The sequence below is a fragment of the Aethalodelphis obliquidens genome, unplaced genomic scaffold, assembly GCF_003676395.1.
Source record: "Aethalodelphis obliquidens isolate GAN/ISIS:26980383/991018 unplaced genomic scaffold, ASM367639v1 scaffold5, whole genome shotgun sequence".
NCBI lineage: Eukaryota > Metazoa > Chordata > Mammalia > Artiodactyla > Delphinidae > Aethalodelphis > Aethalodelphis obliquidens.
The window spans coordinates 51,475,114-51,490,120 of record NW_020837949.1 but is presented as its reverse complement, the minus strand read 5'-3'; the positions used below and the strand labels follow the sequence as shown (position 1 = coordinate 51,490,120).

The window sequence follows — 15,007 nt, the reverse complement described above, 5'->3', positions numbered from 1 at the left end:
AATGAAGGGAATATTTTGATAGCCAAAAGAAATGAAGTACAACAGAAGCTGTACATGGCAGTAGAAGTTTTTATTCTGGAAGTTGATGAGTTACCTCTTAATAAACGCTTGAAAACATTACAGGTTGGAATTTTAAAAGATACTAAATATACATTAAATATATATTAAAATATGTTTATCGTTTGAGAGGTGAAATTAGCGTTTACCTTTAGACTTCAGATAGTACTGATGGCTGCAAAAGTTTTTCTTTGATGAATCCTAGTTTCTTTTTAATGGTGTTAAAATTTTATATTGATATATTTAACGTGTTTATGTATGTATATGTATTTATCCTGCAAATAAGTTAAAATGATCAGGCATGTCAGGCTTGCTAGAGCAGCATTCTTTGGGAAACTCTCAGAGACAGGAGCAGTAGCAGGCAGGTGAGTCCCTGTTACCCACTGCATTCTAGCAGAAAATCTAGTAAAGCCATATGTTAGAGTTAGGGAGAGGGATCCTGATCCTTGAGTTATAGGGCTTTTAATATCTGTGATAAGGGATAGAGTACAGTAGCTGTATGATGTTGTGGAACCTTGTCTTTAGTCCTATCCTTTCAGCTCAGAAATGACTAATTTGGAGTGAATTAGTGTGACAATGTTGTCATTCCGCCTGTTAACATAGTCTTTCTACTTATTCACATCTTTTATTATGTTTTTTAATGATGTTTAAAAGTTTTCTCCATAGCGCCTCATGCATTTTCTTCATTTAACTCCAAGACATTTATACTTTTGATTGCTTTTGTGAATGTTATCTTATTTTCCATTTCCTAGTTATTTTTGATGGTGTAGAGGGATACTATTGATTTTTATATATTGATGTCTCTCTGGCAACTCTGCTGAACTCTCTTTTAGTTTTTGTCAGTTGATACTCTGAGCTTTCTGTGTGGTCATATCATTTGAACACAATAACCCTTTTCTACTCCTTCTACCTTTTATGTATCTTAGAATTTTTACTGTTTGTCAGTATCTTTAATACCAAGTTGAATAATAGCTGTCTTGTTTTATACTGTAGGGAATAAGCTTGCTGGAGAATTGGAGAAAAGGATATTCAGGGACATCTGGGCACTGTCTCTTTTTTTTGTTAACATCTTTATTGGAGTATAATTGCTTTACAATGGTGTGTTAGTTTCTGCTTTATAACAAAGTGAATCAGTTATACATATACATATGTTCCCATATCTCTTCCCTCTTGCGTCTCCTTCCCTCCCACCCTCCCTATCCCACCCCTGTAGGTGGTCACAAACCACCGAGCTGATCTCCCTGTGCTATGCGGCTGCTTTCCACTAGCTATCTATTTTACGTTTGGTAGTGTGTATATGTCCATGCTACTCTCTCACTTTGTCACAGCTTACCCTTCCCCCTCCTCGTATCCTCACGTCCATTCTCTAGTAGGTCTGTGTCTTTTTTTCCGTCTTACCTCTAGGTTCTTCATGACCTTTTTTTTTTTCCCCTTAGATTCCATATATATGTGTTAGCATACGGTATTTGTTTTTCTCTTTCTGACTTACTTCACTCTGTATGACAGACTGGAATAACCTATACTATTTATGCAATTCCATTTAAGAAAACGGAATTTTCTTAGTGAGGTCCATCCACCTCACTACAAATACCTCAATTTCGTTTCTTTTTATGGCTGAGTAATATTCCATTGTATATATGTGCCACATCTTCTTTATCCATTCATCCGATGATGGACACATAGACATTTCTTCAAAGAAGATATACAGATTGCCAACAAACACATGAAAGAATGCTCAACATCATATTAGAGAAATGCAAATCAAAACTACAATGAAATATCATCTCACACTGGTCAGAATGGCCATCATCAAAAAATCTAGAAACAATAAATGCTGGCGAGGATGTGGAGAAAAGGGAACCCTCTTGCACTGTTGGTGGGAATGTAAATCGATACAGCCACTATGGAGAACAGTATGGAGGTTCCTTAAAAAACTAAAAATAGAACTACCATACGACCCAGCAATCCCACTACTGGGCATATACCCTGAGAAAACCATAATTCAAAAAGAGTCATGTACCAAAATGTTCACTGCAGCTCTTTTTACAATAGCCAGGACATGGGCATGGTCTCTTTTTGTCCACGTAGATGAAGGTGTAGTTTTCATATTAATGTGTATGGTTCAGGAGCCATTGGAGCCCTGGTTTGAAACATTTTCTTAAATGGAATTGCATCAATAGTACAGGTTATTCCAGAATGGTGAAGTGAGCTTTTCATATAAAAGGATAGTGTTGAAAGAATTCACCTCTCTGCATTGCAGCTTCTACTTTACCCTGTAAAGGTTTATTTCTTCTCATTAACTGTTAGAAAACAGAGGTGAAGGATCGGCAAACAAGGTCATTTTTAAAGCTCTTTTCTTTTTAAAGTTTAATCTTAAAAGAAGTTTTGCCAAATCTGGTTTGTCTCTCTTTCTACTATTCCCCTCGGTCACCAGTTTATTCTTTTTTTAAAAATTTTTACTGGAGTATAGTTGATTTACAATGTTGTGTTAGTTTCAGGTGTACAGCAAAGTGAATAAGTTACATATATACACTCTCTTTTAGATTCTTTTCCCATGTAGGCCATTGCAGAGTATTGAGTAGAGTTACCTGTGCTATACAGTAGGTTCTTATGAGTTATCTATCTTATATATAGTAGTGTGTATATGTCCCCCCACCTGGAATCATATTTTTCTACATCTGTAACTCTGTTTCTGTTTTGTAGATAAGTTCATTTGTACCCTTTTTTTAGATTCCACATATAAGCAATATCATATGATATTTGTCTTTCTCTGACTTCACTCAGTATGACAATCTCTGGGTCCATCCATGTTGCTGCAGATGGCATTATTTCATTCTTTTTTTATGGCTGAGTAATATTCCACTGTATATATGTACCACATCTTCTTTATCCATTCCTCTGTTGATGGACGTTTAGGTTGCTTCCATGTCCTGGCTATTGTAAACAGTGCTACAGTGAACATTAGGGTGCATGTATCTTTTTGAATTATGGTTTTCTCCAGAGCTACATGTAAACGAATGAAATAGAACACTCCCTAACACCATACACAAAAATAAACTCAAAATGGATTGAAGACCTAAATGTAAGGCTGGATACTATAAACCTCTTAGAGGAAAACATAGGCAGAACACTTTTTGACATAAATCACAGCAAGATCTTTTTCAATCCACCTCCTAGAGTAATGAAAATAAAAACAAAAATAAACAAATGGGACCTAATTAAATTTAAAAGCTTTTGCACAGCAAAGGAAACCATAAACAAAATGAAAAGACAACTTACAGAATGGTAGAAAATATTTGCAAATAAAGCAACTGACAAGGGATTAATCTCCAAAATATACAAATGGCTCATGCCGCTCAATATCAATAAAACAAACAACCCAGTCAGAAAACGGGTAGAAGATCTAAATAGACATTTCTCCAAAGAAGACATACAGATGGCTAAAAAGCACATGAAAAGATGCTCAACATCACTAATTATTAGAGAAATGCAGATCAAAACTACAATGAGATATCACCTCACACTGGTCAGAATGGCTGTCATCAAAAAGTCTACAAATAATACATGCTGGAGAGGGTGTGGAGAAAAGGGAACCCGCTTGCTCTGTTGGTGGGAATGTAAATTGGTACAGCCACTATGGAGAACAGTATGGAGGTTCCTTGTAAAACTAAGAGTTACCATGTGATCCAGGAATCCCACTCCTGGGCACTGGATTATTCTTTAAGCTTCTCTTCAGTTTGCTGAAAAATAGTTAGATTTTTATTTATATTCTTCAAGTAAATACTTAAGAAATATAACTTATACTTTGATAATGAGGGTCAAAGAAGTGAAATGTCATGATTTTGATTTCCTCAGCATTTATTGAGATTTTTTTTGTGGCCTACAATACATGGTTAATTTTTCATGACCGTTCTTTTAAGTTCAAAAAGAAAGTATATTCTAGGTTTTCTCTGTGTGCAGTTTCTGACCTATAGCTATTATTTTAAGCTTTAATCTTCTGTATCTTTGCTTAGTTTTTTTATCTGATCAGTTTGGGAATATTTTTGTTATATATTCTAGTTAATATATTGTTATATATTCTGCTTCTTTAAATTGTTCAAAATATTTCATTGCTGTATTATTGAGTGTTAATGAATTTGTGGTTGTTATGTATTTTAAGCTGTTATGTAACATTATTTTTCCCTTATGATGTTTTGGGATAAAATTTTATTTTTGTTTTCTTTTAAAATTCTTATCCCACCTGTCTTTCTGGTTAATATTTGCTTTATATATTTTTTCTTTTTTTCTCCCTTTATTGTAAATGTCTCTCTTAGACAACACACTAACAGATCATTTTTAAAAAGAATCCAACGTGTAAATCTGCCTTTTGATGGGTAGCTTGATTTATATATTTATAATTACTGTTTTATTAGAACTTATTTCTGTGATTATTTTTGTGTTTCTGTTTATAATGGTTTCTTTTTTTTTCCTCCCTTTATTTTCACCTTCTACCCCTGATATCTTAGAACATTTTCACTTGCCTCTGGTGTGTCTTTTTGTCTGTCTGTACCTCCCTCCCATGAATCTAACAACCACAATTGTTGTCTAGGATTTTACTCACAGATTGTTACAGATACTGTATATGATATCTCAAGTAACAGACTTTAGAGTTATTTTCTCACTCTTATTTATTTTGTAAATTATTGGATATCTTTTGGTTTACTCTGTATTGGAATACTTTCTTTGAGAGTACTTTCAAGGAGAGCTTTGAGTGGTTGACTTTGTGACGTATTGAATGTCTCAGGATATTGTATTTAAACAATTTAAATATTTAAACAATTGCTTACATTTAAGCTCTTTAAATAATTGTTTAGTGAGCTACAAAATATTAGATCCATTTTCTCTTCAGACCTTTGACAATAATAATCCATTGTTTTCTTATTTCAGTAGTTGTTGATATGAGTCTGATTTTTGTTCTTCTGTTACCTTTTTTCCTCCTGGAACTTGAACATTTTCTCTTGACTTATTTCCTAAATTGCACTGAAACATATATAAGTTTAGATTTAATCTGAGGCAATTCAGTTTGAGGTTTTTCTTTAACTCTAGGAAATATTTGATAATTATTTCTTAAAATACTGTCTCCCCCCCCACCTCATTTACATTTTCTTTCATTCTGAGACTTCTGTTAGATGGGTGTTTAAACTTCTGTTCTTTACATATTTTAATTGTTCATTCATTTTTTTCTATCTTTTTATCCCTTTCTGTGTCTTTTTGGAAGGATCCTTGACTTAACCACCTAGTCACTAATTGGTTCTTTTGCTGTATTTCTTCTGCCACTTAACCAATCCCTTGTGTTCTTTATTTCAAAGATTATTTCTTTCATACTTAATAATTTCAGTTGTTATTCATAGCTACTTGGTTTTGCTTTATGTTTCCAATTTTCTTTCTTTGAGAATATTTGTTATGTTTATTTTGAGTTCTTACTATTATCTGGGCTACTGATTTTGCTTCCTTTTTATAAGGTAGCTTAGTTTATTATATTTCTTTCAGAATGCTTGTATTATTCACACATTTCATCCTCCCCTGTACTTCCCCTCAGGACCTCATATTCTCTTGAAGAATTATAAACTGCCTTAGTGTGCTGTTGTATACATATGTGATAGTGTGGTAATGGGACCTAGGGAGGGGTGAAAGCTTGGACCGTAATTTCACATGGGTTTAGGGAATAGGATGGGGTTGTTACTCAGAACTTCTAGGGTTGCAGTCTGGGCTCAACTACTTCTTATTGGCTTTTCTTCTAGGTGATCTTACTCTTCAGAGGACCTCCCAGTCCTGGGAGGAAAAGAGCCACTGCTCTTTTCCAGGGGCTGCTACCCATGGGTGTAAATGCTACCAGGTATTCAGGGCAAAAGGGAAGAAAAGAGAGTGCTTGGCCAATCCTTTTGTATTGGTTATCAGTTTCTGCCTCATCTAGGTTCTTATACTGTACTTGTATAAATCCTTGCCTCTTGCTTGTGCTGCTGCTTTCCTGCCCAATGTGAGGGAGAAAGAAGGGCGTATGAAGACAGTTCTTGTCCCACAGGATATTCTCTGCTGTGGTACAGGCCTTCTCCCACTTGGTATGACCGTATTCATTCAATGCCAAGCACCAGCCATCCTCTCTCTTTCCAAGGGTTTCTCAGAGTTTTGTGATAAAAATTTCTGGGGTCTATTAAGTTTTCCTCTTGTCTCTGTGACATTTCTAGAGTCTGATTCCTAGAGAGAGCCATCAAGCTCTTTTGTCTCTTCTAAGCCTTTCTAAAAATGCTTTTAAGTGCGCGCACACACACACACACACACACACACACACACACACACACATATGCTTAATGTCTTTCTTTAATTGGAATTATTTGAATATTTTGGTGTGTTTATTTTTACTTAGCAGTAGCTCTTAGAAACTTCCATATCAGGACAAAATAGTAGTGATTCTTATGTAAAGTCAGAGAAAAAAGGATAATTTCTACTTGATTAAAAACCTAAGAATATAAAACCTTTTATTTATAACCTTAATTCACTTAATGTTTACTCTTACAGTCCAAGTAAATCACCTTATAGGTAGTCTTATGCTTTTATGTCTAATTATTCTAAGTTTTATTTATAAAATGCTCAAAGATAGGGATTCAACATACTACTTTTCTCTCAGATTCTAATATGGTACTTGAATACTAATATAAAATTAATAAACTTAAAAAAACAGAAGTATCTCTCTGCAGGATTTGTCAGCCTCTTTAGAAGCAGTATATGGACAGGCCAAAGAAGGGACAAACTCTGAAGAAATACTGAAGAAATTTTATGACTGGAAGTGTAATAAAAGAGAGTTGTTCACCAGCGTTAGAAGTGAAACAGAGGTTTCTCTACAACATCTTGTAACATGGTTTCAGAGTACCTTAAAGGTAACGAGCTGTTGCCGAGTAGTGTCATAGCATAAACCAGGGAATGTTTTATTTTTAAATTGTCCACATGTAATTTACTTCTTTCTGAGAGAGAGAGTGAGGGAGGGAGGGAGAGAGAGATAAAAAAGAGAAAAAATATTAATGAGAATATGAATGAGAATGCTGGGATAGAAGAGTGAGGGATTTACACATTTACATTCTCTGTTTAGGACATATATGAAAACAACTTCACTCAAGTTACAGGTGTAAGATAATATCAGTGGAGTTTATTACAAGTCTAGTGTATATTTTACAGCTATGGTGTAGAGATAAGGGTATGTGCTTTGAGGGTAGTAGAGCTTTCCTCCTTTTGGTTTCTTTTTTAGCAAGACATATGTGTTTTAACATTAGTTGGCTAACTAGCCATGATTACAATGTTGTTTAGCAGTGTAAATCTTTTAAGTTTTAGTTATCTTAAATATCCTAAAGATATCTAAAATAAATGGGGAATATTAGTCTCATTTGATATTAGATATTAGAAAAGGTATCTTGCATATCTTTTTGTTTTTTTAGTTCTTAATTATTATTGTGAAAACACCATGTAATTTTCTAAAAGGCTTGGAGGCATGTGGTGTTGTGTAGTGTACTCAGAACCTTAATTAAATTTTGGCCTAATTTTGTTATTGATTCTGTGTTCTTCTGTGTGCTTTACATCCTCCTGAGCAAAGGGAAAGACACCTATAGTGTCATTTCTCTCTTGGTGTGAATGATTTCCAAATATGCAGTTCTAGCTTTGTCTGGGGAAAAAAAAATCTTTAATCTCCTGCTACTTCTAGAACTCTTCATTTTTGGTACTTTCTTATGGATACATTAATGTAACTAAGTGATTTCTTTGTCTTCTTTTGTTATTGATCATAATTGTCTTTCCATTTAGGTTAATTATCTGTTATCCTTTTCTTTCATTTCCATATCCGTTCCCAAATCTAGACCTCCATAAACACAAATCTGAACCTCTGAAAGCCGAGTGACTGCTTATGACATTTATGTTCTGTATTATAGTTTGGGCCCCTGATGTCTATTCTATTTAACACCTTATTATAAAGTCTGTTTCCTGATAGAAAGCACCTTAGTTTTCCTAATGAGATGGAAACTATCAGGGTTTAATTTTTAACTTTGAATCTTCATATTCCTTAATGCTAGTGGGTCATCATTAAGTACCAGGTATAATCATACCCCTTCTTTGTATAAACGCTGATATTGTCTGCCCACTACCTGTCAGATTTAAACTTGCTACCTGAGCAGTCAAGTTTCTTTACCAGTATTTAGTCAGACTGCCTCTTTTACTGTTCCCCCAAAACATCTTGGTCTTGTCCCTGTTTTTTTTCATAATTTTCCTCTGTATTGTCCTCTCATCTCTCTTAATCACTAATTACCTAAACAAAAATCTGTGTTTTCTTTAGGCATGTGAGGTGTGTATACCTTTTCTTTCTGGTGCATAAGTTTTGTGAGGGTTGTACTTTATGTTTCTTGTGTTTATTTCCCCCTCGTTGCCCAGTACATAGGTTAATGCTCTGCTCCAGGTATAAGGACACAATACTAATTGAAATAATTAAATGAGATACTTCATGTTTTTTATTTTTTGCACACGAGGCCTTTGATCTATCTGTGGAAGAATCACTGACTTCTGAAGACACAATTGGTAATATTGATGAAATCCTAGAGAAGGCTGGGTCAAGTGTCTGCAAAGAGCTGGAGATATCTCTGATTGTGAGTATTGATAGTCTTATTACTGCTTCCTTTGAAGCAAAGTGGTTTCCTAACTAGGTAGAGTGTTAAGACTAGTCTTAGCTTTCCTCGTAAAGGCCTATTTGAGATAGTAACACCGTCAAGTTCTAATCCAAATACAGTGTGAAGTCTTATTCTTCCACAGGGTGGTTGGTATTTTGATTTTAGTAGGATATTTCACATGAAAAAAAAATCTAATGTTTAATTCCAGGAAAACAACTCTTTTTTTTTAACAGATTTATTTATTTATTTTTGCTGTGTTGGGTCTTCGTTTCTGTGCGAGGGCTTTCTCCAGTGTGGCAGGCGGGGGCCACTCTTCATCACGGTGCATGGGCCTCTCACTATCGCGGCCTCTCTTGTTGCGGAGCACAGGCTCCAGATGCACAGGCTCCAGATGCACAGGCTCAGTAGTTGTGGCTCATGGGCCTAGTTGCTCTGCGGCATGTGGGATCCTCCCAGACCAGGGCTCGAACCTGTGTCCCCTGCATTAGCAGGCAGATTCTCAACCACTGCACCACCAGGGAAGCCCCAGGAAAACAACTCTTAATCTGAGTGTGTCAGCTTTCGTTAGCACTTGATTCTTGAGTCCGTCATACCCAGTGACTGTAAGTGTAAGATAAGACTCTTCAGAGTTTGTGAAAACTTGAAATAAAATCTGAAACAGCTCTTGGAAGTGGATACACAAGTTTGATTAGTAGCTCCCTTTCCCTACTGTGTATACTCTCTTTTGCTGTGTAAAGTTAAAAATTAGTGTATTTTGTAATGTTAATATTGCTCACTGGAACTCTTAACCAGTTTCTCAGGCTGCTTACCAAAGTCACATTGGTTATGTTCTTTATTTTGCTTGTTTCTCTTTACCTTTTGTGATTTTATAAAAATTGGCATTAAAAAATACACATTACTATATTTCCCTATTGTCAAATTGTCCTTATTTAGATGGTTTTGTCAGGCTTGATTTTAGAAGTGGTTGTTAACAGATATCTAAAAATAAAGTGTTGAAGTTCTATATATTGTTTAGTTCTTACATTTAGCATAACAGTATCCCTGATTTCCTTTAACACTCTACTTCAGACAGCTTTAAGTATAATAGCGTTATGGGAATAAAATTTCCTGTATGAACATCTTTGATATCAATCTCTCTTCTCCCTAGAAAAATATCTATGTTTAAGAAATACTTTGAAATAGATATAGAAATTCGTTAAGGATATCATTTTAAAGTGTATCCATTGTTATCGAAGGTTTTAACTATTTTGTATTCCTTTGTATATAAATCTGTGTGTATGATTTCATTTAGGAGCAAGGTGATGCAGACAAGGAGATCACTTTAAATGCATATAGTCAAGTAGTACAAAAGATCCGTTCAGAGGAAAGGCTTATTGCCACAGTACAATCCAAGTACAAGGACAGTGTTGAGGTTGGATTATGCTTTATATTATTTGTCTTATATACTGATGCTTTGAAATTTTTAATACTTAAACTTTTCTCAAGTAGTTTAATACCCAGTATGTAGATAAATTATTTACTATTGCTAGAAAAACACTATAGCCATTGTTAGCTGGTATATAATTAAATTCATCCTGTAGTGGAAATGACATTTCACTGATATAAATATATTGAGATTTTTTTATTGTCTTAAATCTTTGATTTTCTTATGTCCTTTAAAACATAACTTTTATCATTTTCTTTTTTTTTTTTTTTTTTGCGGTACACGGGCCTCTCACTGCTGTGGCCTCTCCCGTTGCGGAGCACAGTCTCCGGACGCGCAGGCTCAGTGGCCATGGCTCACGGGCCCAGCCGCTCCGCGGCATGCGGGATCTTCCCGGACCAGGGCACGAACCCGTGTCCCCTGCATTGGCAGGCGGACTCTCAACCACTGCACCACCAGGGAAGCCCTCATTTTCTTTTTGCCTATACAAGTTTACAGTAGAAAACTTGCTATATACAGAAAGATAAGAAATAAAAACATTGATTATAGTCCCCTTTGCTTAAGAGATACTTACTGCTAGTTTCAGAGTATTTACTTTGTGAATGGTGACTTATATGTATGTATGAATATTATGTACACTGCATCATTTTGTAAACTGTTTTGAAAATGTTTTCTTCATTTAATTGTGTATTATAAACATTTGCCCATATGATTAATAATTCTTGTATACGGTCATTTTGAGTGATTAAAACATCATCTCTTGCATGGGTGTACAGTGTTATTTAACCTTTCATCTATCAGATGTTAAGGTTACTTCCATTTTTTTTTTTACCATAAATAACACTGTACATAATCTTATTTTTTTTTTTTAAATTTTTTATTTTTTGGTACGCGGGCCTCTCACTGTTGTGGCCTCTCCCGTTGCGGAGCACAGGCTCTGGACGCACAGGCTCAGCGGCCATGGCTCATGGGCCCAGCCGCTCCACAGCATGTGGGATCTTCCCGGACCGGGGCACGAACCCACGTCCCCTGCATCAGCAGGTGGACTCTCAACCACTGTGCTACCAGGGAAGCCCTGTACATAATCTTTGTACATAATTTTGTGTGTATTTCCTCAAATAGATTCCTAAAAATTGTTAATTACTAAGTCAAAAGGAATGAACATTCTTAAAACTTGATACATATTGTCAAACTACTTTTGGGAAGGGTAATTTCAATTTACATCCTCACTAGAAATTCAATTTACATTTTCTGTAGCAAAGTGTGTCTCACTGCGTGTCTCAGCTTGAAATATTTTTTCCCGTTGTTTCTTTGATTGCTAGAATGATACTCTTCTAAATAGATATGTGGATAATTAAGAAATCAGTGGGTAGAATTGTCTTGTTGAAAATTGAAGAATTTCTTATTTCAATCTGAACTCAGTAAATACTAGTTGAATCTTAATAGAAAATTAATGAGTGGTCAGGAAGCGACTGTTCGATTAATATTGTTGTCTGTGTGTTGAAAATATAACAACTCTTTCTCTCACTTAGTTTAAGAAACAGATTATTGAATGTTTAAATAAGAGCCCCAATGTGGATCACTTGCTGTCCATTAAAAAGACACTGAAAAGCTTAAAGGCTCGACTGAGATGGAAATTGGTTGAAAAGAATAATTTGGAAGAAGTAAGGAAACAGTTGGTTCTTACTGAACTCTGTGTGTACCTCATTTTATTTACGCGTAAGAGTAATGCATAAATACACTCTTTAAAATTATTCACATTTTGTTTTATTTTTCCCTTCTGTGTTTGTGTTTAAATAAAATTACTACGTTAATAGTGTAAACATTTTCCCATGTCATGAAGTGCTTTAAAAATACATTTTACATCTTTGCCTTGGTTGTTAGTAAGATAAGCATTTTCGAATAATTTAAAAAACTGTTGATAATGGACTGTTATAATGTCTATTAAAAACAAGCCTACTACATGCTGCAAGGCAATGGGGTACTCCCCCAAAGGCAGAATTTTGTTGTAAAGATCAGGATGTCTTTTGTTAGCTCTCTTTTTAATGGCTGGACATACTATTTCTTGCAAATAGTTTAAGTTGTTTTCATATTATAATAGAACTGGAAGAATTAGGACACTTTAAACTGGACTAAACCTCCTTCTTTAGGCTTGAAACTGTGAATAAACTGGCATTCTTTGTTTCCTTGAACAAAGAATTTACTTGTCAAAGGGATTTACATTATATCTTAATCCAACTTGAGTTAGCTTTCTTCCTCATTGGAGCATTTAAGCATGGAGTAGAGCTAATTTAATAGTTTAAAATTTTTCTAGTTTTATCCTATTTTGGGCTGTGGGGAATGGGGTCTTTTTTAGTTTAATTTTTTAACTTTTATAGAAACATCTAACTTTGAAAACATGTACCTTTTAAGGAGGCTTGTTAATTATCTTAGAGTTTTATGGAGTCTTTGTGAGTCCTACATTGTCTTTCTTGTAGTAGACATGCCACATGTTTACTAATTTTTTAAAAATCAAATCTTACATAGAAAAAGGTTCCAGGGAGTTTAATTGTATTCTGGTTCCTATTCTTGACATTTACTTTATGGTGGCAGTTGGTCATCTTAGAGAAAATGTACAGCAAATTAAGAGAGAAGAAAAATCTATGTAATTAATTTTATGACTTTATTTTTATAATTCCTTTTTGTAGGTTTTGGAAAAGTCAGGATTAGAATAAACTAATAAATATTAATTCGACAAGTGTTATGAGAGATTGTTATGTGCTAGGTATAGAAGGATGAATAGAAATCAGACAGAGTGATTTGCTGTAGAAGTTGCATTAATTCTTACTAGGAAGACTTGTTTTGAGTCTACTTTCATAAGTCTATAAGGTCACTTTTTTCTTTCTGATTAAAGTCCGATGACCATGATGGATCTGAGATTGAGGAAATAAAACAAGAAATAACTCAGTTGCAGAATAGTGTCTTTCAGGAAATTTATCATGAGCGGGAGGAATATGTAAGTATTTGATGCTTTGAAATTTTGAATTAGTTTCTACTGTAAAAATTGAATTCAAATATCCATTTTTATGAAGTATACTATAATCAAAAGATCAGAGATTATATTGGCATAGTTAAGTTGGTATAGTAATGTTTGTGAATTTAGAAATTAATTTCTGATGACAAAATAATTCATAACCATTGTGCCAAATGTGAAAATTACAGAAAAGTATAAGGAAGAAGAAACATCATCTGTAATGTTCTCACTCAGTGGTAACAGTAGTATAATCACATTTAACTTTTGAGTTTACTTCCTTTTAGTTTGCTTTCTGCTTGTTTTTACAAGAATCGAGATCATAACAGACACTTTTGCATATTGCTTGTTTTCTGTTCAAGATAAAGCCTAAAGTTTTTTTCCTTTATTAAAATCTGTATGAACATCATTTTAGCTTAAAACTGCAATGAAAACATTAATAGGGCATCATAATTTAGTTGAAGAATATAACAAAATAAAACTACTGGGTTGGGGGAAAGTTCTACCATGAATTTTTGTGACTTTGGAAGAGTTAGTCAGCATATTTTGTCTTTAAAATGGAAAGAATATTGTATTTTATGTTTCAGGGATGTTATGGGAAAGAAGATAAGAAACAGTGCCTCTGAAAAATAAAAATACTATGAAAATAATAGGCATTTTAAGTGTTATGCATTATTTAGCAAACTTATCTGACAGTGTGTGCTTCATTGTTCACCTTATGAACCTTGGATAAAATAGCTATCTCCCGGGAACTTGATAAGTATCTAGAAGTTTTACTGAATAAACATGTGATGTGACTTTTCTAAGGATTCTCAATTTACACATTTGCTTCAAAGTAGCTTTTGTAGAGCTACATGTTAATTTTTTCTTTCAAGGCTTTTATGATTTTTTTCTTCCTAACATGAAATAGCCATTATTTTAAAATGTTACTGTGTTCTGTTTTGTTCTGTTTGTACTGTGTTCTACTATTTTGAGAAATAGTCACAATTTTATGACTCAAATTGGTTTTTCATGACACTTTTTCATTTTAGCTTGTGAATGAGTATGGACTTTTGACCTTAGGCAAGCTTTTGTGCCTGTATATGTATATTAAGCTTAAAATTGGTAATTAAGTTTTTCTTCTGTTAGTAAGATGGTAATTTAGAACCAAATGACTCTTGGTTTTCGTTTAATATTTCTTGTAGCAGAAGGCCAAATCAGTGATTATATATTTTATGAGGTTATATATATTACTAGATTATATATCTTGTTAGATATATAATAAGGGAGTTACCAACATGTCACAATTGAATATATATTGATCTATAATAAAAATATTTTTTAAATTTAGGAGAAGCTGAATAGCTTGGTACAGAAATGGTTCCCTGAGCTTCCTCTACTTTATCCTGAAATAGGATTACTTAAGTACATGGTAAGCTTTGTTTCCCCTGAGAATTACTATTCTGCAGAGAGTGTTGAAAAGTGATGACGTTAACATTATATGTTAGTGTTAAATTTATAATATCCTTACTTTATGAAAATGTTCCTGAGGAGTGGTTTTTAGGTATTATTAGAACTTTTCTCAAGACTGTCTTTAATACTTGCATACTATATTTATATCAATTTGCATGTTTTTTATGTCAATTTTTATATCAATTTGCATGTTTTTCTTTGTTTTCTCTTTTCCTCATACCCACTCAATACATTGCATGGCACTTATTTGAATTACAGGTGTTTATTTTTTGAAGTGATGAAGCAGTTTAGCTTCTGTTCCAGGTTAGAATAAAAGCAGGACACTGGGCTTCCCTGGTGGCACAGTGGTTGAGAGTCCACCTGCCGATGCAGGGGACGCGGGTT

At 34.1% G+C, this 15,007-nt stretch overlaps 1 protein-coding gene across 2 annotated transcripts in view; it reads left to right on the top strand.

Annotated features, from left to right (window-relative positions):
• STK31 (serine/threonine kinase 31) overlaps positions 1-15,007 on the top strand; it is an 84,443-nt gene that overhangs the window by 27,716 nt on the left and 41,720 nt on the right. For both annotated transcript variants that reach the window (XM_027101326.1, XM_027101325.1), the window contains exons 10-16: positions 1-123; positions 6,792-6,971; positions 8,601-8,717; positions 10,030-10,149; positions 11,694-11,825; positions 13,055-13,156; positions 14,502-14,582. In XM_027101326.1, the coding sequence (XP_026957127.1) occupies positions 1-123; positions 6,792-6,971; positions 8,601-8,717; positions 10,030-10,149; positions 11,694-11,825; positions 13,055-13,156; positions 14,502-14,582 (855 nt within the window). The remainder of the gene's footprint in view (positions 124-6,791; positions 6,972-8,600; positions 8,718-10,029; positions 10,150-11,693; positions 11,826-13,054; positions 13,157-14,501; positions 14,583-15,007) is intronic.